The 27,133-nt window shown below is 31.4% G+C and overlaps 2 protein-coding genes across 2 annotated transcripts; both read left to right on the top strand.

Moving 5' to 3' along the window:
• The first annotated feature begins 419 nt into the window (after positions 1-419).
• Positions 420-15,621, top strand: LOC136979490 (uncharacterized). The gene is made up of 4 exons (XM_067275498.1): positions 420-1,948; positions 6,294-6,485; positions 10,920-11,060; positions 15,367-15,621. Exons 1-4 carry the CDS (start codon positions 437-439, stop codon positions 15,619-15,621), a joined length of 2,100 nt encoding a protein of 699 aa, XP_067131599.1. The 5' UTR covers positions 420-436.
• Positions 15,622-17,895: 2,274 nt separating this feature from the next.
• Positions 17,896-26,905, top strand: LOC136979489 (glutamate receptor ionotropic, delta-1-like). The gene is made up of 8 exons (XM_067275497.1): positions 17,896-18,013; positions 21,370-21,434; positions 21,505-21,602; positions 22,408-22,498; positions 25,899-26,057; positions 26,120-26,267; positions 26,333-26,562; positions 26,648-26,905. Exons 1-8 carry the CDS (start codon positions 17,896-17,898, stop codon positions 26,903-26,905), a joined length of 1,167 nt encoding a protein of 388 aa, XP_067131598.1.
• Positions 26,906-27,133: the final 228 nt, after the last annotated feature.

Here is a 27,133-nt window from a genome sequence, read left to right as displayed (position 1 = left end):
AATGCAGGCTGGAGCATAAGCTCCTGGTAGGGACACCCATGCCAGTAAGGTCTATGGGGAGAAATGAAGCTAAGAGTGACCACACCCACATTCTGTGGAGATATTCATCATGGTAATAACTAGATCAAAGTGTGATACCGGCTCGGACGTCGCCCGGGTTAACAAGGTCCGCGTTCGTGGGTTAGGCAGAGGCTCACGTTCGAAAAATAGGCCACAGTCTCCCTTGGTTACCGGTGGCGAAAGCAGCACTGGCCCAAGCATGGCTACTGCAATGCCCTCAACAGATGTGAGGAACCAACCCAGCCTTGGTGTTTCTGTGGTAATGCATCCACAGACCACAAAGGCTGGAAAACCACGCCAACGGATGAAATGGACAGTAGAAATGAACGAGTTTATCATCCGTACTTATTACACCATCACAAAACTCGAAACAAACATGACAGCATACAGACAACAACTACACCATAGATTCACACAACAGTATCCTCATCTCACTGTCACCGAACAAAGGGTTGTTGATCAAAAAAGAACAATTATACACAACAACCTTATTCCACAAACAACACTTGAACTTATCAAACAACAGGTTGCTGATCAAATACATCAACAGACAGAAACATCTAACATTAATGAAGATCATGTAACCTGTCAGGATAATCCAGCAACAAGCATTGATAATAACACACATACAACAATTACCACTAATGATACTACAGACACTTCCTCATCCATCACTGATAACATAGACATGGATTTAGTTAATACGCTCTCACTTATATTTCAGGAAACACTCACTAAATATACAGGCACAGATCCCACACAAAGACCACGAATACCAAAAATCAACACGTCGAAGGAAGTAGGAAAAACACTAAATTATGTAAACACTCACTTACTACCACACTACATTCATTCAATTTCTACACTCGCAGACATTCATACATTAGTTTATGCTGGGGCAGTCACAGTAGTGACACACCATGGACTGAAAATACAATCACAGACAAATACACAGAAAACACAATTCTATCACAAGCCTGCCTGGCAGAGAAGAATAGAAACACAAATAAATGACATTAGACAGCAATTAGGCAGGCTGACACAATACACTAAAAACAACATAACACCCAAATTAAGGAAACAGCTCAAAAACATTTTTAAGAAAATAAAAACGCATACAAAACATGAACATCACAACACACACATTACAGAATACATTGATACACTAAAACAAAAACTTGCTGCCAAAGCACGTAGACTCAAACGATACAAAACATGTACACTACGAAAACAACAAAATAAATTATTTACAAACAATGAAAAACTCTTTTACAGACAAATTAATAACAAAGCAAACACTGATACACAGCACAGTGGCACACCAACAGAAGAAGAACTCACAACATATTGGTCTTCTCTTTGGTCCAGTGCTGTCACGCACAATGCTGAAGCAGGCTGGATTGAGGAGGAGAACAAAAACTTACACAACATACCAACTATGCCCTGTGTTGAAATAAGCATACATGATTTCCAATACACTGTTAACAGAACACACAACTGGAAGACACCTGGTGTAGACAACATTCACAATTTCTGGTACAAAAAGTTTACATCACTGCACCAGGAACTAGCTAAACATCTAACACACATCATCAGCAATCCACAAGACATGCCAAATTTTCTTACTCAGGGCATCACCTACATGAAACCTAAAAACAACAATACCACAGACCCCACACAATACAGACCAATTACATGTCTCCCAACACTCTACAAATTATTGACATCCTGTATCGCAAACAAAATATACAAACATATTGAAGAACACGACATTCTAACAGAACAACAAAAAGGTTGCCGTAGAAATCACAAGGGATGCAAAGAACAGTTACTCATAGATTCAGTCATTCTACGGCAAGCACACAAACAACACAGAAACATACACATGGCATATATAGACTACAGAAAAGCATTCGACAGTGTTCCACACAGTTGGCTGCTACATATTCTACACATGTACAAAATACATCCATCACTCATTACATTCTTCCAAAACACTATGCAGCACTGGAGAACAACACTACATCTCAGGGTTCATAACACTTCCATACAAACAAACCAAATCTTTATTAGGCGAGGAATTTTTCAAGGAGATTCCTTGAGTCCTCTCTGGTTCTGCCTAGCCTTGAATCCATTATCCAACATGTTAAACAACACACAATATGGCTACAATATCAGGCATGAAAAAACAACACAGTATACACTGTCACATCTCATGTACATGGATGACATAAAACTTTATGCATCCACACAAAAACAACTTCATCAACTCCTACAAATCACACATTCATACACCAAGGACATACAAATGGAATTTGGCCTAGATAAATGCAAAACAGTTCACATAGAAAAAGGAATCCTGAAGAAAGAAGATTTTGCGCTTGGAAATGGAGACATAATTGAATCCATGGAAGAGGGCGAGTTCTACAAGTATTTAGGATTCCAACAGGCCAAACTAACAGAACATACACAAATAAAGCAAAGATTAATTAAAGAATACCAAAGTAGGTTAAATGCTATTCTCAGAACACAATTAAATGCAAAACACACAGTTAAAGCAATAAACACATATGTCATCCCAGTACTCACATATTCTTTTGGAGTTATACATTGGACTCACACTGATCTTGAGCAACTCCAAAGGAAAACAAGAACAACACTTACTAAGCATAAACAACATCATCCTAAATCCGCCACAGAAAGATTAACCCTTCCACGTAAAGATGGCGGACGTGGCCTGATTGACATAGTTAACCTTCACTACAAACAAATACAGTCACTGCGAGAGTTTTTCTACAAAAAACAAGAAACATCACAATTACATAAAGCAGTAACTCTAGCAGACTCGAATAACACACCATTAAACTTACACTCTCATAATATGGACACAACACAACATATAAAAAGCATAGACACCATTAAGCAATCGTGGGCTCGAAAGGCACTCCATGGCAGGCATCCTTACGATCTGGCCCAGGATTTTGTTGACAAAACTGCGTCAAACAGCTGGTTAGCTCGGGGATGCCTCTTTGGGGAGACGGAAGGATTCATGATTGCCATACAGGATCAGGTCATAAATACTAAAAACTACAGAAAACACATACTCAAAGATGCAACACTCACAAATGACACATGCAGAAAATGTCACATCATGCCAGAAACTATACAACACATCACCTCTGGTTGCAAGCTCTTGGCACAGACAGATTATTTACACAGACATAACCAAGTAGCAAATATAATACACCAAGAGCTTGCAAAGAAACACAAATTAGTAGACATCCACGAACCATACTACAAATACATTCCACAGACAGTATTGGAAAACAACACGCACAAAATGTACTACGACAGAGCCATAATCACAGATAAAACAATTTACCACAACAGACCAGACATCACACTCATTGACAAACACAATAAAATCACATACATTATAGACATATCCATTCCAAACACTCACAATATACAAAACGCATGCACTGAAAAAATTAGCAAGTACACAGAACTCGCCCAGGAAATAAGGCATCTGTGGAGGATGGATAGGGTGCTTATTGTACCTGTTGTTCTCTCCTCTACAGGTGTCATACCACACACACTACACAAAAGCCTGGGCACATTAGAATTGAATAGAAACACATACATCACACTACAGAAGGCCACTATATTGAATACATGTCATATTGTGAGAAAATTCCTGAATACAGACACACACACTGATACACTTCTTTAATTTCTGTTTTGGTTACTATGCCTTGACTTTGGTCCGGCATAGTACACAGCCACCGGTGTTAACCGGGTATATCTCACTTAACCCAACATAATAATAATAAAATTGAAAATAAATAAATAAAAGAATAAAAGTTGATTTTAAGTCCAGTTAGAATAATTTTATAATTTTTTTAAAGCTTTATAATTTTTAAATGTTCTCATGATCTTGTTTAAATAACTTCAATAACTTCTTTCTTCAATAAAATTTGAACACTGTTAAGTAAGATGTAGCAACATAAATTAAAACAGTTGTCTGTGACAACTGAATTAGAATAATTATATATATATATATATATATATATATTTCTTTAACTCTTTCCGCCCTGTGGGCACTAAGAGGGCCTCTTATAGACGGCCCATTATGGGTTCGGCCAGGCCCACAATGGGGCGACCGGGTGGTGAGGGACGGGGCCCTGACATATCCGAACAGACCACCCCCCGAAAAATTCCTGGGGATAATTCGACCCGTTCGGATTCGATCCCGGGTCCCCCAGAGCGGTAGGCTGCCACCTTGACCGCTCGGCCATCCGGCCGTCGAAAAAATAATTATATCTAATAACAGGAAAAGACCTATAAATTCCCACTTTCGGCTGTCTTTTCGTTTGTCTTTCCTTAATATATAGAAGAGAGAAAGGCAGATGAAAGCCAAGATAAAAGTGTTAAAATTAGAGCAGAAGGCCCCAATTAACTACATAAGAACGTCCGGTGTGGATCGGAAGTTATGTTATTTCAATTCAAAAATTTTTTCCTTCAAAAGTTGTTAGATAGATGATCGGCACGACTAAATCGTTAAAGAAAAAGTATGATGTACAGGGAAAGCCACTACTGATTTCAGGTAGAGAGCATATATTTTATGTCAATAAATTAAAAATGTGATTAAAAATTGCATCCCGGCATTGTGACGATTAAATAATTGCTCGTTTTCAATTGTCTTCCTGTTTCTCCCACATAATAACAATAATAATAAATAAATAATAATGACAACTGCATGGAAATTTATGTATCAAATTATCATTTAATAAACCCACTTTTCTCCGCTTTTATAGTGTTAAAATTCAATTGCTTAATTAATGTGTTTTCTAAAGATGTTGGTAAAATAATATTAAAATGTGTAAAAATTTTTCAAATTTATTATTCATCAAATTTTCAAATATACAAAATTACATGCAACAGCACAATACTCAAAGAAATTTAGTAGCTCAATATTACGAGTTGTATATATATACATTATTAATATAAATTTTCTATATTAATAAAAATAACTATAAACAGATAAAAATTATTATAAATATAAAAACGAGATAGAAACATTGCTTAAATTTCTAAGAGATAATCAGCTAGATCCCATTAAAGCCGATAAAACTAAACAAATCATTATAGTAACCCAAAATTGGGTTAAGTTAAAACAACTAGAAATAGTGGGAGGCAACAAATTTCGAAAACTACCAATTAATCCGAAAGAAATTCTATATGAAGAATTAAAAAAGAGAGTTACAAAACTGCAAAAACTTAATAAAATCACAAGAGCAGCAAAAGAGTTTATCCTCAACCAAGATAATGACAGAACACCCAAACTGAATGTGCAACTGAAGACTCACAAAATGGGAGAAAAAGTAAGACCCATAGTTGATTTTAAATTTGCTATATTATATAATCCTGAAAAATTCCTAAAACAAAAACTTAAAAAATATCATAATTCGAAACACTCTATTCAAAACACAGAAGAACTTTTGGATAGTCTAAGAAACGTGAAAATAGAAAAAACATCAAAAATGACTAGCCTAGACGTGATCGATATGTACCTGTCGATAAAATGAGAACTAATTGAAGATAAACTTAAAAAAATAGAAGTAGAATCATATATCATAGAATTAATAGAATTTACGTATATGAGCAATTATTTCGAGATAGATGAAGAATATTACACGCAGAATAATGGTATTTGCATGGGGTCTGTCATAGGTCCTAAACTGGCCGAAATAACAATGATAAATATCGATGAAGAGATCAATAACATAACAGGCATAAAATATTATAAAAGATATGTAGATGACGTTCTAATTATATATAATGATGCAGAAGTAAAACTTAGCACAATCAAAAACATAATAAATAATATAGATAAGGATATTCAATTTAAAATAGAAGAAGAAAATGTAGCTGATAATAGTATAAGATATCTAGACGTTATGATAACAAGAAATGAAAACGAATTAGACTTCGAACCTTTTAAAAAACCATGTTCAATTAACACTACAATAAAGTATACTTCAAATATACCATTATATATAAAACAAAATATTTTTAACATGGAATACCAGAAAATACAGAGTAGAACTAGTAAAGAAATTAATAAACTTAAACATATTAACGAATTAAAGAAAAAGTTTGCTCTAGACGGGTACCCAAGCAGATTGATTAATAAAAGGGAAAGTAAAATTAATAATAAGATTAAAACAAAGGATAAAAAAACTGAACCGAGAATAAAATATGCCAGCTTTCCATACATTAGGAATCTGTATGAGGAAATCGATATAGAGATGAGGAAAAATAATATAAAGCTTGCCCCTAAATACGAAAATTTGTTCTCCAGACTTAAAGCTAAACAAAGAAAAAAGAAACAGAAGATAAAAAAAGATGATATGAAAAACATAGTTTATAAGATACCATGTACAGTACTTGTGAAAATACTAACTTCTATATAGGAGAAACGAAACGCAAACTTAAAATAAGAGTAAAAGAACATATAGCCGACTTAAAGTACAATAGACTAAATTCAGTATTCCATGATCATTGTGTGTTAAATAATTGTAAAATCGATGATAATAAAATAAGTATTTTACGTAGAGAAAAAAAGACATATAACAGAAAATTCAAAGAAAGCGTAGAAATCATTAAAAATAAAAACAAAAACAAGAATTGTATAAATACTAATCTAAGTGTAAAAATCAGCAAAAATCGGATTAAAATGTTATAAAAAATATTATAAAAAATAAAAAAATAAAAAATATAAATTTTATTTTTCAGATGATGCAACCGAAGTCGCCAAGTATAAAGGACAATTCGAACCGCTCTGTGTTGAAAAATATCTATCAAAATATATAAATTTTGAATTGATTGAATGTTTTCTTTAAAACATCACCCCACTGAATTCTGGGTTTGTATATTTGCATGTTCAAAAATCATTGAAATGGGAGATACATTATTTATCGTCTTTCGGAAACAGAAATTAATATTCTTGCATTGGTACCATCATAGTTTAACTTTGATTTTAACAACATACAATGTTTCGGGCAAAATTTCTACTGGTTATTGGTATGGCGTAATGAATTTGTTGGTTCATAGCTTCATGTATTTATATTTTGCTGCAAAAGCAATGAAAATAAAGGTACCTCGGTAAAGGATATTGCAATGATAATTACAATAAGTCAAATTCTTCAAATTATCATGGCTTGTTTTGTTATTCTATGTGCTGCAAATCAGTATTTTACAGGAAAATATTGTGAACAAAATTATCACCTGATATTTTTTCATTGTCCGTAGATGTTTCTTATACTGTATTGTTTCTTCGTTTATTTATAAATACATACTTAATCAAAGGACGTAATTTCACTGTGCTGCAGCGGAAAGATGACTGATGAGAAATTGTCTTGATTACAACTTGTAATTCAGAGAAGAGTTTTCATAATTTTAAACGAAGTAAATTACCAATTATTTTTATTTGAATGTTATTAAAACTGGTATTTACTGCAATTTTGTATTTGATTGCATTAATGAAGTATAAGAGACGAAAAACTGTATTTGTGTTATATTGTAAATGAAAGTAAAATTTTCAATATATCTTTATATTTCAGTATTTAACTTTAGATTTCAGTATATTAAATTATGTATCACTTGAAGTTAAACATAAATTAATGATGTATTGTGTTTGTTTATTTTTGTTCAGTCATTCTTTAGTGGCTTTTTAAATAAATAAAAATAACAATTACTCTATATAAATTCAAATTTAACTGAAACTTACGATTATTTACCGAATATTGTTAGAACATTTTTGAAGTAAGCGTTTAATATGTAAAGTGTAAGATTATATTATGTAACAAACTTAGTGAGATTAAGATTGTTAAGATTTTCTGATTTTGCTGTTATACATTATAAAAATAAAAAATTCAGAAGCGGCTTTCGTAACTTTCAGATAAAAAAAAATTAAAATAATGTGGTGGCGCCATCTGTTACATATTATTTAAAAATATTTTTATATTATTATTTATTGTAATATGGCGAATAGCTTAATTTAAAGCTAAAGAAGAGTTTTATAAAAAAATTTCAGATGTTAACAATAAGTAAGATATTTATTAAAACCGACTCCATTAGAGATATGACATATGACCTCCCTGAAGTTTCGTACCCCCTGATCTTTAATTACCAAAATTTAATAGTATTACTTCCCCGAATACAGAAATCTCCCTGCAAACTTTCACAAATTTTCGACAGAAACTTCAGCAGGTATCAGTTTTTAAATTGGGCTAACAAAATCACGACCCCCCCACACTAACATACATGCAGAGAAACAAAACAAGCTTTTTTATTTCTCGACGTTTGAAAGTCTCGCGAGTCCAAAAATGCAAAATTCTTGGGTCATTTTTTTCACCAGTTGCCGTACTTTTTCTCTGTTATATATAACGATTGAAAAAGTAAAAAAAGGTGTAATTTATTCATTGCTAATTTTAAAATTTTTGCTTATTTAAAAAAGTCTGTGTGTGAATAACGAAATTCCAAAATAGGATATTGATACAAAACGGATATTGACTCATCTACACCTAAAAATAAAAATATCCAAGATTTATTTTATAACACAAAATCTTTTAATATAAATCAAATATAAATTTTTTGTATATCAACAATAAATACACGTTTTATGAAAAAGTGTAAACAAGTAGATCCGGGTTACACTCAAGCTATTAATGTATAATCAAAAATGATTAAACAACGTAATTTAGCGTAAAGATAAGCGACTAAGCTACCATCTTGTGTTAAATTTATCAATTGCAAATTTTATTTATTAATTTAATACCGATATATTCTACAAGAATAATTTAGCTCACAGCTTCTACTTGAAGACGTCATTTATGCTACCTAACTAAACCTGTCGGATCTTCTTTTATATTAAGTCAGTTTATAACAGGTTTAATCATACAGCTCACGTCATACGGGTATGCTTAATATTCGAAACTCTTCGTGACCTTCACTGTCTTACAGTATTGTATACAATAGCGGATCCAGAAATATATAGAAGATTTGCCATGTGTCTAAAAAGATTTTACTACCTAATCTACCTGGGCTTACTCGGAAAAAACGCCCGAAAGGAGTGCAGCTGCTCCTTGCACACCCTCTTAAATCTACCTCCCGTCAGTATTAGATTATCGCGCATTGGCATGTTGTATGGAATGGGTTCACTTCTATTATGACAATTGCTTCTTGTTTTAACAAACAGAAGAGAATAATTTATTTATTTTGTTATGTTAAATGTTTTAAACATTTTTTTATTAAATTGGCGTAAAATGTTTCGTAATAACTTCATTTAATTATGAAAATCCGGAAAACAATTTCATCATTTCCGTACAGTGTCAAAGCAACGTAACGACCTATGAAAGTGAGATAATATAAATCTGTCTCAAGACAAAAATTTTTTATTGATTACATTAAGATATATTATCGTATATCAGTAAGTATTGTTTAAAATATTTGTAAATATATGTTATTTTATGTCGAGTTTTATTATTAGAACTGTTGAATTGTTTATATATTTAATTTATAAAGACTCCGGAGACTTTCTTCATCTTGAATTATTTTCTCATCCTTCAAAATTATTCAGGATAACTTTTTACTAAAATATATTAATTCTTGCATCTAAGTGTTCTGCGTATCTTACAGATTAGATCGACATATTTTATATTATCGCAGAATTATGCAGTAGAACATTAATAATAAGCAAGCAGAAAACATATAATTAAGGATATTAAACTGTGCTGAATCTTGAGTTCTCGATTCACCTGTAAGACATATGTTACAGGCACAAGGCGTATAATACTTACAGTTTGTAGCAAAGTACTTGTATAATGACTTGTTATTGATATAAGTAACTTTATGCAGTAAAAAATGCTCACTACTGTCAGCAAAGTTATAATTTGTATACATAATTTATAAGTTATAATTTGTAATTATAAGTTACAATTACAAATATAAACAAATTATAATACAAATACAATAAATACAAATATTACAAATTATAATACAAATAGAATAAATACAAATATTACAAATTATAATTATAATTTATAATTACAAATTATAATTTGTTACAAAGTTACAAAGTTACTTATAATTTGTTACAAAGTTTTTATTCAACATATTTCGCTTGTGATTTGTAACCGGTAAAGCTTGTGACAACTAAAAGCGTTTCATGCAATAGAGCCTTTGCTGTATCCTGTTAAACTTTTCGGCAAGTTTACGCCAATTCTTTATTTCTACCGTCAAAATAACTTAGATTCCTTTACTTTTATTAGATCCATGCTTTATCTGTAAAAGAACATAAATAAATAAAGACCAACGTAAAACCCACAGGAGTTATATTTACGTAATACAACAACAACAAAAACAAGAAAAGCAGGGACTGGAAAATTTTGGGCGCAAGACCAGTCCGAAACGGGAGAGAACCCGCTATAATCCGAATTATGATCTAACAGATAATTAGGAAGAATACACTTGAGCTTGGCTATTCATTTGGTTTTCGTTTTGTTTAAATACACTTTTGAATTTTCTACACTTGACTATTACCATGTGCTATTGTAACCATTCAACAAGATTGCTGTGTTATTTCCGGACATATCTTCATGCATTCTTACATTACAAGCCATTATTTAGCCAAACGTTTTGCATTTACAGAATCTTTATTACATCCTTTGGAAAAGCACAAATTGCATTGACTAGGTTTTATATGTATTTTTTACTTAACGAATAATACGTTAATTTAGTATTTACGGTATGTAAAAAGTAAATTATGAATAATGCTCATTTTATTAATTTTTTAGAACATTATGGAAAATCTCGAAAATTCCACACAAAGAGGAGAATTTAGATCACTGTATGCAGAAGAATATTTACATCAATACGTAGACAATAAGTGGACTCAGAGTCTTTCACCTTATGCCGTTCCTATGTCATTAGCATACGTAATAATTATTTTTTCTTTGCAAAATTATATGAAATCCAGGCCTCCGTTTCAGCTTCGTTGGCAACTTGTCATCTGGAATATACTACTGGCGACATTCAGTATTTGTGGCACCTTAAGATTACTTCCAGGGTTGTGGATTTTAATTCGAGAGTTCGGATTTATGTTTTCCGTGTGCAACCTTAGCTTTGCATTAAAACATCACCCGATTGCATTCTGGGTGTCTGTATTTACATGGTCGAAACTTATTGAACTCGGAGATACATTATTTATTGTCCTTCGTAAACGTAAGGTAATATTTTTGCATTGGTATCATCATGCTTTAACTCTGATTTCAATATGGCACGTCAATTCCAATGAATCGTCCAGCATATATTGGTGTATGACGCTGAATATGTTTGTACACAGCTTCATGTATTCTTATTACACTGTGACGGCAATGAAGGTAAAAGTACCTGTGTTTATTGCCATGACAGTTACTATAATGCAAATTGCCCAAATGTTTATGGGTTGTTTTCTTAATTTGTTAACAGCATACATGTATTATAGCAGGAAATATTGCGAACAGACCAACATGACTCTGTTGTTGTTAAATGGCATGTCCTTCTCTTACGCTTGGTTGTTTTGTCGCTTTTTTCGAAATTCATATTTCAACAGAACAAATCGTTGTAACTTGCTTCATCAAAAATGTCAGTAATTGAAGCGTTAGAAATGATGAATTTTCTTGTTATAATAAAGTAATTATTATTTTGTTTGAATTGTCATAAATCATATTTTACGTTAAATATTCTCTTTTAATTAATTAAGTATATATTCAAGTTGAATTCATTGTGGCTTGAAAACGAAATATACTCATAGGGATAAGTACCACGTCTGTTTGAAGAATTTTTGTATTAGGATAATGTTTTATTTAATGTAATTTTTAAATTTATACATTTATGTTGTAGTTGAAGTTAATAAATTTAGTCAAATAAAAATATAATTTATTACATTTGGTCAAATTGAAGAAAAACGGATGAACACATGCACACACAAGGCAACTTGGATAACTCGAATCGATCGAAGGAAAAAATTTGGACTTCAAGTGGGAAATTACTTATGGTTCTAATGGCCTATTATAAACTTCACTCGCTAAATGTCATTCTGTTCAGGTACTATAAACTGTTTCGGAACGTGAGCGAATTAAATGTCTAATTTGTTATTTTTAACTAATAATGAAATTACTTTTATCAAACAGAAATAAATTATGCTTTAATGCAAATACAGTGGACCTTCGTTATAGCGCTACTCACTATATCGCGTACTCGGTTATAGCGCGGGCGATGATCGCGACACGATAAGCTCAAACATGTTTATACAGGTCCGTGCGGCGTTAGTGAGTAGTGCATTTTATTGTTACCACGTATTGAGTAATTGTGTATGTATTGAGTTCCTGAATGTATTTTGAATAGTGTTTAATTATTGTATGCATGATGAGTAAAAGAAAAGCTTACAATGTGAAAGAAAAGCTTGACATTATTGCTAAAGTAAAAAGGTGAACCGCGTTACACCGCGCCACTCGGTATAACGCGGTTCACCTTATAACGCGGGTGTTGTTTCCCGCCCGACATGCGCGTTATATCGGGGGTCCACTGTATTAAAAAAAGTTTATGTTATAAATAAAAAATAAAAATTCCACCGTGAAACGTCAATAACCATTCAGTCCCCTCTATTAATAACACATTTCTTATGTCGAAAAGTTCTGAAATTTTGCAGGAAGGATTGTGTATTAGAGGGATTAAAGTCATAAAATTTTGGTGATTAAAGGTCTAGGAGGTGAGAAGATAGAGGGGATGGTGTGTCATATTCCTACTAGGATCGGACTTATTAAAGATTTTACTCGTTGTTAGTATTTACAATTTCTTTTCTTTTTATTTATTTATTTAGTTTGTTTTTTTTATAAAACTCGTCCCATCCTCAAAATTTAGCTTTCTGCTATTTTCAACAGTTTATTATATAAATGTTTTTTGATAAAATATTATAACAGATGGCGAAACACACAGTTTTAAATGCTATTGCCAGAAAAGTTAACAACTCGTTGGTGGTTTTTTGATAGATCATTTTAAAAAAGATTTGCTTCCAGAATAAAGAGTAAGTTTTAGTTCATTGAAACAAGTTATATATAGTTGAGATATTATTAAAGATATTGATAGGAAGTTGTTTTAACATTTCCTTTTTAATATTGTCGGGTTTAGATGATTTTCTTACTTTTAAGTTACTAACGGCGAGTTTTATCTTGGCTATTGAAAAGGTATAATCTATCTTTATATATATATAATAAACTAGATACCATATATATATATATATAGAATCTAGTTTATTTCCTAGTCTAGCCTTATTAATCTTATTATTATTATTATTAGTTCTTGTTGAAGCAAGGACTGTGTTAGGTTTTTCAACTCGATTAAATTCAATTGGAACTAGGTTTTGTTGTTTATTGATTGAACACATGAAACGGACAATTTCCTGTGGAACTACAGCACTTACAGTTACAGTTCATACTCAAAGATACATTTATCCAGGAATCCAGGAATGAGAAGGAACTATATTTATCCATGTCATGCATGGAAACACGCAGGCACAATATGTTAACTTATATAGGTAGCCAAAGCTGGCGTACCATCTGATCAAACAAATGCTCTACAGATGACAAATTCTGAAATTAAGCTGCGTAAGGAAAGCCAATTTCAAGTTGATTATGAGTCTGTCGCTTATTTACGATGTCTGCTAACTGAAAACGTTATTGGTCAAAGTTAGTATTGTTTCATTCGTGATAACAAATGTATTATTTAAATGTATAATAAAAGCTTTTGTAAGCAACTTTTTTATAACTTATTTTTAAATTAGGATGAAAGGATCAAATTGATTCACTCTGTTATAGTTTGAATAAATTGCTGTAATGAATAATTATTCTTATTTTAATTATTTTAATTATTAGTGAAACAACACACGTCTATTGTTAAGACATCTAAAATAAGGAGAGTCGTTTTGTAATGTTGATGTTATCATAGGCCATCATATCGGGCTGAACCGTACTGACGAAAGTACATGTAAACTTGTAAGTATTTGTAATTTCAATTAAAAAAGCAGGCGGGATGTTTTAAAACATTAGAAAAATTTGAAATAACTAAGTCGTCTTCAGTGCCATCAAATTAGATCACCAGGAATAGGGGAGACTGGGGCTAGTGTCACAAGGGGCATGTTGTCACAGTGCAAATAGCGCCTACATAATCAAAACTAAACGGTCACATCATCTTGGAGTAGATTCGTTTACCGCTCGCCTACGTCATCACAAAATTCGAATAATATCCGTTGCATTGTTTTCCGTTAATTAGCGGTTAAAAGATTTACGGCAAGTCGCCAAAATTTTGATGCGTCATGTTTTGTGCCGTTTGAAAACTTGCAATTAGTTAAAGGTGAGTAACAACTATATTTCCTATTAGGTGGGTCCTTAATGTATATATACATTATGAGCAATCGAATTTTCTATTTTGAAATAGAAACTATGAACTGATTTGTTAAGAAAGTTTATTTGGGGCAAATTGTCACACATCAAACGTGGTAAGTTGTCACTGTGACAACTTACCCCGTTTAGTGTACAATCTTTTTATTAAAAGAGATGGAAAGCGATTTTTTATCATCATACGTTATAGTTTTACAATTAGAAAGGGGAAAACATTACTCCAATTAGTTTGTTCTTCTCTTTATCCAGATGGTACGAAATTATAAAAGGAAAATTGATAGAAATGCCCCACCTGAAGACGTTTTACTAAGAGCTGCCAAAGCAATTAAAAATGATGTTCAGCCAATACAATATCCATTACAGAACTTTAGCAAGATTCTGCAAGAAAATAACTGACGAAAAACTTGATTCTGGAAGCTCTACGGTTCAAATGGGTTATAAAAAGAGCAGACAAGTCTTTACCGGTGATGAGGAGTTGGAGTTGGAAAAAGTTTCCGATATTTATTTTGGGTTAAGCGAAAACAAGTACTTAAATTAGCATATTACTATGCAACAGCGCTTAACAAACCGTTTCCTCAAATCTGGAGTGATATCCTAATGACACGCCCTGATTGGTTTACAGGATTCCTAAAAAGGCATCCTAGACTATCGATACGAACACCCCAAGCCACCAGTCTATTTATAGCCACAAGTTTCAATAAGACAAATGCGGATGCCCTTTTCACAAAATTAGAAAACTTATTTAAGCGTTACCATTTCTTTCCCAATGACATTTACAATGTGGATGAAACTGAAATAACTACAGTGCAACGTCCTGATCTTGTTGTTGCTAGAAAAGGATTTCGTCAAATTGGTTCTATCACCTCAGCTGAAACCAGTAACTATGGCTCTTGCAGTATCTGCTTCTGAAAACAGCATTCCGCCGTTATTTGTGTTTCCTCGAGTACACTTTAGGGACCATTTTCTGCAAAATTCTCTTCCAGGTTCTATTAGGAACAGCAAACCAATCCGGCTGAATGAAAAAGGAGCAATTTCTAATATTTTTGAAGCATCTCGTTGAAACTACTAAATGCTGTTATTGCTTGATAACTACGAGACTCACCTCTCAATCCCCGGATTAAATTTCTCAAAAGACAACGGTGTCGTTATTTTATCTTTTCCCCCACCCTGCAGCCACAAGCTCCAGCCTCTAGACCGGAGTGTTTTCGGCCCCTTAAAAAAATGTATCAACTCTGCATTTGCTTTGTGGATGAAGACTAATCCAGGGAAAACTATCACCATCTATGACATTCCAGGTATTGTCCCTTTAGCACTTCCATTAGCAGTTGTGCCAAATAATATAATATCTGGATTTCGCGTGTTTGGAATTTATCCATTCAACAGAGATATTTTCACCGATCAAGATTTTCTTCCAAGCTATGTCACAGATCGTCAAGATCCGAACAGCCCTGCATCTGCAGCCGAAAACATTTTCATAGAACGATCAAATAACACAGAAGATTCAGCAACTCATACAGATTCATTTATAATAAATAAATTACTAACCAATACATGTGCAGAAACTCCAAATCCAAACATACCTTCAACTTCTGGTCCATCTGGTACTCCACCAAATGCGAAAACCTTAGTAGCTGCTAAGTCCCATTCATGTTCAATAATTTCTCCGGAGGTTATTCGGTCACTACCAAAGGCAGGAGGAAGAAAGGGTAACCGTCGAAACAGAAGAAAATGCAAGTCTGCTATATTGACAGATGAGAAGTCACGAAAAAATTCTAAAAGCACAGAGGTTAAAAGAAAAGCGTCTTCAAGACACAAGCCTGCCTCTAGTAAAATAAAGAAAAGATCAGCTGCTTAGACTGACTCATCAGAAGAGGAAGAAAAAAACCTTCTGTTTGGTTTGTGGTGAGAGTTATAGCCGATCCAAGGAAAAATGGATTCGGTGCACCAGATGTAAAAATTGGTCTCACGAGCTATGTACGGATGTAAATCCATTTTATGGTTGTCACAACTGTGATTCTGAAGATGATATGTAAAGATTTGAGTTAATTGTCTTTCGCAAAATAAATAATAATAAATCAGTAGTCTATTTTCTTTATAGAATTGATACAAGTAAATGTCATATTAAGCATAATTTAACATAATCAAACATAATTTAACATAATAAACTCAGGAAATGTGAGACTTAGGCTACCTGTGACAACATACCCCGTGCAGGGATATGTTGTCACAGGGTGACACAGTTTTATGGAAAAATTAATAACTATGACAAAAAATTATTAAATGTTCATACATTTATTATAAACCAAATTAAAAGATATGTAAGTGTATACATTTTCATTTAAACCTAAATAAATTGATATTATAGACCCTAAAACTAGAAATGACTAAAAACTGTGACAACTAGCCTCGGTCTCCCCTACACCAGAAAATGTATTTATTAGTTTAAGTAAACTCGTAGTCCATTACAAATTGTAAAAATTAAGCTGCTTAAATTTCATTATGTTATTGACTTAATACTTTCTCGAAATTATTTACAACATAATTCAGCTGCAATTTGGAAATATCCAGCTCAATTATGTTGTAAATAATTAGACTTATAAATTTCACTGTCTCCTGTCTGTGCCTCATGAATCTCGAGAACGAAGTTAGACAGTTAAAATCCGAGACAAAATCTAAAAAACCTATTGAGAGGAAACCGGATTAAGTATATAACAATTCCTGGTATGCACCGAAAGTTACGTTATTTGAATTCAAAATCTTTTCCCTGAACGGAGTTAGATAGATGGTCGACTTCACTATATTGCTAACAGGAAAAATATTATGTACAAGATCATGGCGCTACAGATTTGAGGTGAAAATATATATTTTAAATTAAATAAATTAAAAATATGATTAAAAACTTCAGTCTAACACGGTGACTATGTCACAGTAAATAATTAGGGAAAGATGATGCAAGGTGGGGACGTCTGTTTATTCGTGGTTAACGTGCTTTCATCTATCTGTTATTTAGGAACTAAATGTCAATCTCAAAAGGAATCACGGGACGAGAGTCCGAATCGCTCTTTTTGTTTGGAAGTAAGACACTTTTTTTTATGTTTTAGCAATACTTCATCAAATTTTACGCCTGCTACAACGTTTCTACAAAGTAAGCATCATTGTGAACTTGTACATTCCCTTTTAGATGAAGATATTATGATATTCGTAGTAACCTTTAAGACTGTAATTGTTTAGTTTTGAAATAAAATTGACCTGTGTTTGCAGTCAGTATGAAAAATGCATGTAAGGGCAAGATGGGGTACTCTGTCTTGTCCCAGGTTAACCATGAATATGGCCAATGAATCCAGAAGTATTTTCGGAGGCGGACATTATTACTGCAGAGACGACAATCAGGTTTTTTCAGCAGCAGTATACAGGATGCTCGTTTTGGGACAACCAAAACCACGAAAACAGAGGTATGTCTAATCTGGGTGCAGAAGCGGTCACTGATTACACTACTACAAGTAGCCCTACTCATTCAGTTTTTACTCAAGTCTCTCCCATATAAATAATGCCAATTCCACATGTTGGATCCAAGAAAAAAAATCGAAAATAGCAGAAGGAGAGTAAAAACAGCTGATGGAACAGCAAAAACAATCAACAACAGTTTCGGCATCCCCAGGAAAACGGTTTTTGTTTACCAAAAGAATTTCCGTAAAATCAAAAGTTACAGGCATCAGCATGGGTAGGCCTAAAAAGAAACAAAAGACAAATGACACAGAATGCTTCTATTGTGGATGGCTATAATCTGCACCTACAGAGAGTTAGGCTAAATATAGTCGTTGTGATAAATGGGCACATTGTTCTTGTGCCAATATTAAAGAAAACGACAGTTTAACCATTTAATTTGTCCGTCTTGTATATAAAAACAATATCCCCATCTTACTCCATGGGTGGGGCAAGATGGTGCATTTACATGTAATTATAAAATATTAAATTATCTTGTTTTTAAAAACGTTTTTCAAATATTAATTATATATTATCAAATGTTGTAGTTGCTGAGAATAAAAAATTATCGTTCTCATCAAAGTGGTTGCGATCTTATGACTTTTCAAACCTTAAAGTCCTCATCTTGACCCACCTTCCCCTACTCGTTAATTTTAATTACCATACAGAAAATTAAAATTAACGAAAACAATATATAACCTCAATATAAAAGAACGAAATTTATATTCTTTTTCCCATTCTACACGAAAAGTACTTTAATTATAAAGACAATTCTATAAATAATACTTGAAATATTAAACAGATTAAAAAATAAATAATAAACGTCACAATAAACAATTGCTCATTACTTTATATTTTCATAAGAATTTCAAAACTTTTACAATAAATATGATTCTACTTTATTATATAGTTCCGTATTTCACGATGCGATTAATATTTTATAAAAGAAAATTAATATTTTTAAACGAATATACAGTATATAGAAAATAACTGCTATTATTTTCCGTTAAAATATCGAGCAATTATTATAATAGCCTTTTTTTTTAAAACAGAATAATGCAAATATCAGTTATTATCGTATTTTCATTTATAGTGATTTAGTCACGATATCAAATGAAAACAATACAAATCAAACACGTTTTGTTATTCAGCAACTAGCCTGTGGAAATTCTACTTGTGTTAATTAATGTCAATTCAATTTAATCTATATTAATCAATAAAATATCAAAAAAAGAAGTGAAGTGTATGCACTTGTTCTCGCCAAATTCACAAATAATTTTTTTCACTATTAAAAACTAAAATCATATTTTATAGCTCTTAATGTAAATAAATAAAAGTTCATAAAAGTCATATTAAATTCTTCTAAACGATCATAAAAGCAGGTATATGTGAACAAATGCGAAATATTATTTCGTGTATGATTTAAAATTCTATACAACTGAGGTTCTTTAAGATTATAGATCAAATGCCGTTATCAAATTTCTGGTTTACTTATTATTAATATTACGTCATACGTTCGTTCCAGACATAAATTGATTGCGTACATTGGTAAACTGTACTTTGTTCTAGAAATTAATACGAATTTTGATAAACTGAACGTTGAAATTAAGGGGAGTGTGTAATTCTATAATGTTTGATATAACGCGAAAACTTCTTTTTTTTTCTATTAAGTTACAGTAAAAAGAACACGAATAAACATTTAACTAGAAACAGGAACAGGTGGAACATGCTGTTTTCATGGTTCTTTCAAAGATTGTTTTCTTATGTTTGTGTTAATAATTTTACTTATTCGAAATATGAGTGCAAAATGATAACAATATATCGAACTCGTGAATTTGAGAAAATATAAATATCAAAAGAATTATATCTGTTTAAACGTTAATATTATTATAAATTGTTTCTCTGATTAAATGACTATAATATCGATCATTTAAGTGTGATAAGCAACTCTCACGAATCTGAATATACAAGTAAATTGAAATTATATATGTCGTTTCCATAACTACAATAAAAAATAAACAATGTCTAATGAATTTATATCATATTGACTTTACAAAGAGAAAGTAAAATTCGGTGCAACGGGGACAATGAATCTTCTCCTGTTTGTCTCAGTTTTCGAGAATTTCAATTATATTTCTTCGAATGAAGGTAAGAATTATTAATTTCAATTATTATAAATATTATTTACTTCAGATAAAATATATTTCATTCCTTAATTCTTTCTATTTTACTTTGTAATTTTAATATTGCAATTAAACACAGAAGAGTAGTAATTAGAAGCAGATGACAATCATTAAAATGGAAATATCTTTACAGTATGAAATAAACAGTATCCTAGATAAGGCGTTTAAAACGTCATACTCGACGTTCCAAACGCCATTGTCAAACTTCTAGGATTCCAGCGTGGCAGCGCTCCACGTTTTAAAGATGAAAACTTCGGACGAAATCTCTCTTATTTGTATACTTCGTTTTCTACTGAAAATAACAGTAGCGTAGAGTTTAACATGTATTTAAAAATATCCAGCAACATCACTTATTTTAAAATTATTCCACTTATCTTTGATTAAACTTTTGGATGTAATTTGTTGAGATAGATAAATATATATATATATATATATATATGGAGATCTTTAACAAAATAATGTTCTGTTCAATTCTACTTTCTACTTCTTCAAGGAAATAGTCAAAAATTTAATAATAGATTACGCGTATTTGATAATTGCAGATAAATTTGAAACCCCACTGCGAAATCAATAAATCGCTAATTGTTTATAACTCAGTAAACAAAAGAACTCTTGTTCGTTAGAAGTGGGTCATATCTAATTTTATGATTTTATTGCACTTGGAAAAATATATAAGTAACATTACACAATTATTTTGGTTAGAAGTAATTTCTGTAATTTATTCATTATTTAATTAAATTATTTTAATTCAATACAGTCGCAAATTTAACAATTAAATACCAAAATTCAATACCAAAATACAGTTCACATCACTGGAAACATTACGTAAATTACCAAAATTTGTCTTTAAACGGGTTAATTTTCAATAATTAAAATAAACTGATCGCAAAATAATGCGTGGAGCACCAAAATCAAATGAATATAATACGAATTATATTAAAATATAAATACAATCATAAATAATTAAATAAAACTATAAACGATAGTGCAAATAATTACAATATAGATTATATATTAATATTATGAAAATATAATATTTTTATATTTTCCAAATTCTTAATATAAACAGTTAAAAATTAATTATATTAAAGCTAAATAGCAAATGTATTTTAAAATTCAGTTAAATTGTTATTACATTTTAGTTAATTATATAATTTCTACAGTTGATGTAAACGATACGTACGAATGGAAGTTAGCTGCAATGAAGGTAAAACGCACAATGTACACATTTAGAACATAGCTGTACTTTATTACACTTGCCTTTTTATGTATTTCAGAATCCGAATTTTGTAACACTTGACGAATCTGAGAGTAAAATGACAGGAGGACTTCATTTTCGTGTGTTCGATGCTCTACAGCATAAACTCAAATTTCGGTATTTTCAGAAATACTTTCAATGTTCTTTTAGCTTAAATAATTCTTAAATAGCAAACGAAAGAAGTTACAATTACTAAATAGAAATATACAGTAGAATTTGGTTAAGATTTTATAGGGACCCAACTAAAAATATTTCTTAAGATGTTCTTAAGTAAGAACTATCTTTCTTAACACGTAACTGCCATTGACTAAGTTTAATGTTGAACATAGATTAGGGTAGACAAAAATTTAAGTCTATCTAAGCAGGAAAATCTTTTGAATGGAAACGTATAGAGAAAAAAGTACAAATTTCTTTACTACGGAAAAATATATTAGAAAAATAATAACTTTTAAAGTTAAACCTCTCACATAAAAGACTCAAAATGTGCGAACTTATTAATTAAGTTATATTCTATATAGAGTATATAAAAATCTGTGTATTTTGTGTTATATATACTTCTGCACATAACTTTAATTAGCCTGTAGCATTTTCAAGCTGATTAAAAAGCTTACGTACATTCTTTGATTAGCTTGAAGATGAAATCCAAGCATACAGCAGCTTGCATTGGTACAAAATGTATAGCAATGTTTTTTCAGCAAATTTTGTACTTTGAAAAAATAAAAAAATTTCGGTGATGCACCATATTCGATAATTCGTCACTACTCTGGTCACATAAGTGCCGGACCAACGTCTTTCTACTGAACCATAAATAAAATTCCACGGTTTTGACTGATATTTAATAAACTGTTTTGCTTAAAAAACAATTTTAATGATTATGTTTCGAAATTCATGTAAAGAATTCTAATTATCTCTATATAATTAGTTATAGCATAGTTAAGCCAATAGACGAATATTTCGGACGATTGCTGGAAAATGGAACGTGGACTGAAATGGCTGGAAAAGTAGCGAGAAAGGTAAGCGAAAACATTATATATTATTCTAAATTGAAGTATTTGATGCCGCATTAAATGAAACTTATTTACGTATTTAACTGAGGAAATACAAAATATTTATAAACTATTATTTATCATTTCTTACTCCACACGATGAAACTTTTATTAATTTTTCCAATATAGTATGCAATCAAGATAACCATTCGTATCTTAGAAAAGATGTAGTAAAATCCTCTTCTTATATCTGCTGATATATTATTAATTAAAACTTCAATTGAATTAAAAATTGGCTAGTTTAATAAAGTAACACAATGTAACGGAAAAGTGAACTAATAGTATGCTTACTATAATTAACTATGGTCACTATACAAAAAACAGCCATATTTGTTTATTATAAAGAGTAAATATTAGCAAAATGTTTATTGTAAAGATTTTCTTAATTTTAAATGGCATATGTCTAGTAAATTCGTGTAATTTGATTGGTACTGGCTTCAAACGGATTAAAGAGAACACCTGAGAGAAGTAAAAACTTTCTGAATAAATTTTTAAAAAGAGAGGATACGTAGGTGCATTTTACGTGTCGATATTTTCATTTTCTGTTACTCACTAAAAATACTTATTGTTCCATGAGTAGCAAAGTTGTTTTCATTGAGAAAGTTATCTATCTAAAAGAAATAGCAGGAGGGTTCATACAATTTCAGCCATGTTCATTTTTGAAAATGAATAACTACCTGTGAGGAAAGGTGAATGAAATATCAGTATTGATAACACATTGATATTCCATTCTTAAAGAAATATGCGCTTCGTTCATCCTAACAAAGTACATATTTGTCATTTGTTATCGAACAATACCTTGACGGAAAACTGCATAACAATACTTGTCTAAGTTCGTTACTCTCTAGTCTCGTTTCGGCACAGTTTGATATGTTATCAGCAACGAAAAAATGTTAGATAAACGGTAGATTTTTGGAAGGCAAAAGAAATGAATGATTTGAAATATTTTACAAAAGTAGCTTACAGGACTATGTTAACAAGTGTTAGGAATGGTAAAATCGTGTAGCTGCAGTACATAATCTGTTTTAAGTACACTGGAAAATTCTGTTCTCTGATTTCATCTGGTTTAAATTCACCTGCGAAAAGTTTCTATAAGAAATTAGTCAGTATTTAGAAGTCAGATACGTGACAAAGCCTAGAAAACTACATGCATCAGCCTGCTGTCAGACTCATCTCTACGACCAGCCATCAGCATTGAGTGTTGCGCTCATATAGTCATCAGTAAACGTTAAGGAAAATCACATTTTTATTCCACTCATATCTTTACACCCCTAATAATATAACTGATAAACATGTTTATAATGTTCATATTTACATTTAATTTTTTACCCTTGACAGTTTGAAAACCCTGCGTTATTTAATTTTTCTAAAGAATCTTAATTCTGAAAATATTTTAAGAAACCAGAGTGTGTAATATAATTTGTACACGGAGTTTAATATGATATTTGCACACTTTACATATTAGAAAAATTAATGGCTATGCCAAATATAAATGAAACTTTTAATAGTATAATTTGGATATATTTAGGAAAGTGAAACGTAAAGAAGGGAAACACGGAGGTGAGACAAAACAATTCGATCACCAACAAAAGATCACTTTTTGATTATTAATCAGAGGTATGACTCCTTTTGCAGATAACACAGTCGAAATACGCAGAGAAATTAATAAGTATAAATTAGAAATAACATCAATGTCGATTCTGTACCATTCTTCAAACTAATATTCATGCAAATTTCTTGATGAGAGTGAGTGGTGAAAGTTTTCTACTTACTTTTTTGAAGAATCCACAAGTTCAGTAATATTTAAGTCTGGTGATTGTGGTTGTCAGGATAGATAATTAAGTTCAGTTAGATATTTCCCGAATCAACACAGCATACATCCAGTAGAGTGGATGGAAACATTGTTATCTTGAATAATTGCATTGCCATCTTCATGGTCACTCAAAATATGCAAATACACAAAATTTGGTAACTCAGAATATGGCGATTTTTGTAGACTGTTGCTTTACCTTTGAGCACAAATTTCGGACTCAAGGAGTTAAATAAAATCGCACTCCAAAATACGGAAACTTCTGCCATGCTTGACTGTCTGTTTTACTTAGTACCCAGTGGTGTTTATGGCTGAGAATCAATGGGTGATGTTTAGACATAAACACCACCGGAAGTAGGAGACACAGAAAAAATTGATTTATCTGATTATATCATATATTTTCATGTTTCTAATAATCATGTTTTAATTACTACACAAGTTGTTAGATGTTTAGGGGAGTGAAGACAGGTTTAGGTATTGCAGCCCTGCCATTTATACCGATATTATCTGTATACAGTAGGGATCGCAGGTTTTCACTGATACTAATACCCATGCACCAACAATCGTATTTTTTTGGAAGTTTGTTAGGTCTGAAATATTTGCACGCTAAAACTAAGCAAGTAAATATTTCAACACAAAAAGTAATGAAGTTTAGGTCCAGTCATATATGCCACGTAAACAAAGAAAACAAGGCGATTCCTCAATTTGCAGGAGTTTCAGGAAGTGTTCAGTTTGACTGTGCACATCAAAGGGTGTTCGAATTATTTAGCCCAACCTCTGTATAAGCAGCATATTAAAAAATAATCTGAAAACTAATAAATATTATTGAAGGTTAAGACTATTTACAACAATTCATCATTTTAAAGTTTTTCTATTTCTTTTATCAACCATAGAAGTAACAATTAAACGACTCGAAGAAAAGACTTCATTAAATCGACAAGTAATATATAGTTAAAATTCACACAAAAGTTTAAAATTGATATCAACCGTCTACTTTTTATTACAGGATCCGACGTTTCTTAAATTAAAAACAGTGGTTACATTTTCTTACTATACTATCATCTTTTTAGCCCTTTTAAATGACTGGATCTGACCATAGTGGTAGTTTTGGGTGTTAAAAAAATTAAGGACATGATAGCATGGTGAGAATATGTAACCACAGTTTTTATTGTAAGAAACGTCAGATCCTCTAATAAAAGGTCAACGTTTGATATCAATTTTAAACTTTTGTGTAAATTTGTGTTAATTATATATTACTTGTCGTTTTAATGAAGTCTTTTCCTAAAGCCGTTTAACTGTTACTTACGAAGTATAGGATGTGATAAAAGGGGGAGAAAAAAACTCAAAAATGATTAATTTTGGTAAATAGTCTTGACCTTCAAATTGAAGATATCCTGGATCAACATCAAGTATATTTGTATATAAATATTATTGAGTAATATTAAATAATAAATATATCTGGAGTCGTAAAAGACATCACTGAACTTACCTGCAATACACTCTTTTACGACTTCAGATAATTTTAATAATGTAATTAACTTATTTTTCTGAGACTAGGAAGCAGACATGGCAATTGTTCCATTATATATTACTTTGGATCGTTACTCTGCTCTAGAATTTTCTACTGCAATAGCATTTCAGTTAACCGTTTTTGTTGTTAAAGCTCCGGAAATGATTTCCAACTGGAAATCGATCATAGCTCCGTTCTCAATTACGGTAAGAAATTCTTGTCTGAAAACTAATAATTTGACAGTAATTACAATATTTATATATTCTAGATATGGATATTGATAATTGTTACCGTAATTATATTTGGATTGGTTTTACACAAAGTAATAGAACGAGATTTAACTGCACAAGATATGGAAATATATTGGCCAAGAAATAAAGTTTTCTGGAGTTTATTTTCTACTTTCTTGAATAAGGGTAAGATGAAACATTACCTTCATATAACATTACCTTTATTTTTAAATTGAATTTTGGATTTTCAGGAATGAATTTGGATTCAATAAAAAAATTCAGATCCAGATTTCTGATAGGAATATGGTGGTTGTCTGTCCTTGTTTTAGTATCTAGTTATAGCGGCACTTTAATGTCATTCATGACGTATCCTTTACCTAAACCTGTTCCGAAAACATTCGATGAGTTAGCAGCTTTCGTCAATAAAGGTGAATATTCCTGTGGAACAAACGCAAAATCTGCTTTATGGCTATCCATTTTCGTGAGTAAAGCTATTGTACATAATTATAAAGTAATAAACAAATAGTGTATATTTTCACATCATAACTTAGTAAACGTCTTGTCAGAATTCCAAATTAAAGACTGCTGAAATACTACGAGATCACATCTTACGAAACGACAACTTTCTAGAAGCGTCGAGAGCCATAGAGAGAGTAGAACAGGAACATTTTGCTTTTATACAGAATAGTTATTTGATGCAAAAATTAATCAAAAAAGAAGATTTACACAAGTACGTAATTTCGACCGATTCATTTTCTGTATTTAGTGAAGCTTACGGAATGAAGAAGGATTTTCCCTTTTCGAAGAAAGTAAACAATATGTAAGTTATAGTCTTGTTTTTTTTTTATATTTTAACCAGGCTTTGATATATTTACACGAAATTTCCTTTCCTCACAGCGTCCATCGTCTGTTCGAATCTGGAATCGTGGAAAAAATCGATTACTCTGAATATCGTAAACAGATGTTACGTTCGGAATTTCAAACTTTAACAATCGATGATATTATAAGCCCGTTATTATTACTCGTATTGGGTTACATATTGTCTCTTCTAT

Source organism: Centruroides vittatus, unplaced genomic scaffold, assembly GCF_030686945.1.
Source record: "Centruroides vittatus isolate TY-2023 unplaced genomic scaffold, ASM3068694v2 contig_628, whole genome shotgun sequence".
Taxonomy (NCBI): Eukaryota; Metazoa; Arthropoda; class Arachnida; order Scorpiones; family Buthidae; genus Centruroides; species Centruroides vittatus.
Note: the sequence above shows the minus strand (reverse complement) of the source record. Positions and strands in the feature narration are given on the sequence as shown.